The sequence below is a fragment of the Bos javanicus genome, chromosome 3 (genome assembly GCF_032452875.1).
Source record: "Bos javanicus breed banteng chromosome 3, ARS-OSU_banteng_1.0, whole genome shotgun sequence".
Lineage (NCBI taxonomy): Eukaryota > Metazoa > Chordata > Mammalia > Artiodactyla > Bovidae > Bos > Bos javanicus.
The window spans coordinates 119,317,676-119,319,814 of NC_083870.1; the positions used below are offsets into that span (position 1 = coordinate 119,317,676).

The following is a 2,139-nucleotide window of genomic DNA, read 5'->3' on the forward strand; positions in this document are numbered from 1 at the left end:
AGCATTTATTGAGAAGAGACAGAGGAGGTTACAACACTCCTCACACTTCAAGTTTTCAGCCTCTAAAGCTCCTGGCAGCCACTACACACCCCATAACAGCAGCCCAGAGTAACCCAGAGAGAATAAACTTCCATATTTATGCATTAATGAATCAGAGGAAATGTTCCCTTTTCAGGTCAGTCCATACTCATCTGGAAGCACAAATGGGCAGCTGGTGGTCTCTTGGTCACTGTGCAGTGAGGTGGTGCAATGTCCTTGATCTCCAAGGCAGGACGATCATGTGACATTGACCTGCTCCCTCTCCCTGCCTCCCACCTGCTCTCTGCTCTCTGCACCGTGTCATGGTCAGGATCATGTCACCCCACAGAAATGGAAACCTCTCAGTGATGCCTCTGCAGGAGTTTGTGCTGGATGGATTTGGGGGTGGCCCACAGACCCAGGCCCTGCTGTTTGCTCTGTTCCTTGTTCTGTACTTGGTAGACGTCCTGGGGAACCTCACCATGATCGTGGTCATCATGCTGGATGCCCGTCTGCACTCCCCAATGTACTTCTTCCTCAAGAACCTCTCCTTTCTGGACTTGTGCTACTCATCTGTCATCTACCCCAAGGCCCTCACTGACCTCCTTTCCTCCTCCAAGGTCATCACCTTAGGGGGATGTGCCACCCAGTTCTTCTTCATCTCCCTGCTCCTCACCACTGAGGGATTCCTCTTGGCCGTGATGGCCTATGACCGCTTCATGGCCATCTGCAGCCCCCTGCGCTACCCCATCTCCATGTGCCCCTTGGTCTGTGCCCGCCTGATGCTGAGCTGCTACTGTGGTGGCTGCCTCAACTCCATCCTGCAGACCAGCTTCACATTCAGCCTTCCATTCTGCAGCTCCAACCACATTGACCACTTCCTGTGTGATGTCCCTCCATTGCTCAAGCTTGCTTGTGCTGACACTACCGTCAATGAGCTGGTCTTGTTTAGCATTTGTGGCCTCATCATTGTGGGCACCACACTCGTGGTCCTCACCTCCTATGGCTACATCACAGTGACCATCCTGAGGATGTGCTCAGGAGGAGGGAGACACAAGCTCTTCTCCACCTGTGGCTCCCACATGACAGCCGTGTCCCTCTTTTATGGGACCCTTTTTGTCATGTATGCCCAGCCGGGAGCTGTGGAGTCCATGGAGCAGGGCAAGGTGGTCTCTGTCTTCTACACCTTGGTCATCCCGATGCTAAACCCCCTCATTTACAGTCTGAGAAACAAGGAGGTCAAGGATGCCCTGAGGAGACTGAGGCAGAAACACACAGCCACATGAAGGAGAGTGACCAGAGAGACTGGTTGTTCCAAGACAGGACAAGAGGGCTCTGGGAGAGGTACAGGCTTTGGTTTGAGGTATTCATTCCTCATTCATCCAACTCATTTCTTTCATCTAAACTTTCATTCAGCCCTTCATAGGAGTACTTCATGGAGCATACATTGCATGGATGAGATGCAATAAAGAACCAAGCTGTTTAGCCAGCAGAAAAGTAACAGTGCAAGGATGGAGCAAGGCCATAATCTTGAACTCTGGGTAACACGGTGGGCAGCATCATGAACAGAGAATCTCTGAGCAGTCTGTATGTCCCAAGTTCAATATCCTCCAGGGAAAATACTTAGACTAGACAGATTTTGAGGCTTCTCCCTTCAAGTTGTTGCTGAACCTAATGTAAGTAAGTGTTCAGCTGTCTCCCCTGGACCACCTAGCAGGGGGGCCTTAGGACACTCAGCCTTGGTGATAGCCTGGGCATTCCCACAGCCAATTAGGGCAGTTAGGAAGACCGTGCTTCCCCTCAGTCCTGCAGCAGGGCTGTTCCTCCTCTTCACCCTTCTGTTCACTGAAGCCACCACCCAACAAGGCAGCAGGGAGCACCTGCGCTCCTGCTTCAGACACTCCTAGTGCTCCCTGTCCTGGGTTTCTCCCCTCAGACAGCAGCTGGGAGCCCCAGGGAGACAACATGGATGCCTGACACCCAAAGTTCACCATCCAACCTGACAGGTGACACTCTTCTGACTACTTATGACCCTAAGAAATGGGACCTTGTTAGCACAGACACCTCTGAGTAAGGATGGAGGTCCTGGTGGCTGAAGCAGAGAGCAGATGGTAGAGAAAG

General features: G+C 52.1%; 1 protein-coding gene across 1 annotated transcript; it reads left to right on the forward strand.

The window, feature by feature from the left end:
- Positions 1-353: 353 nt before the first annotated feature.
- LOC133245382 (olfactory receptor 9S13-like) lies at positions 354-1,378 on the forward strand. The gene has a single exon (XM_061413261.1). The coding sequence runs from the start codon at positions 354-356 to the stop codon at positions 1,302-1,304; it is 951 nt and encodes a 316-aa protein (XP_061269245.1). The 3' UTR covers positions 1,305-1,378.
- The last annotated feature ends 761 nt before the right edge of the window (positions 1,379-2,139 follow it).

Bases quoted from the DNA above. Each gene is read 5' to 3' on its own strand.
- LOC133245382 (XM_061413261.1), top strand. From the start codon at position 354: ATGTCACCCCACAGAAATGGAAACCTCTCAGTGATGCCTCTGCAGGAG.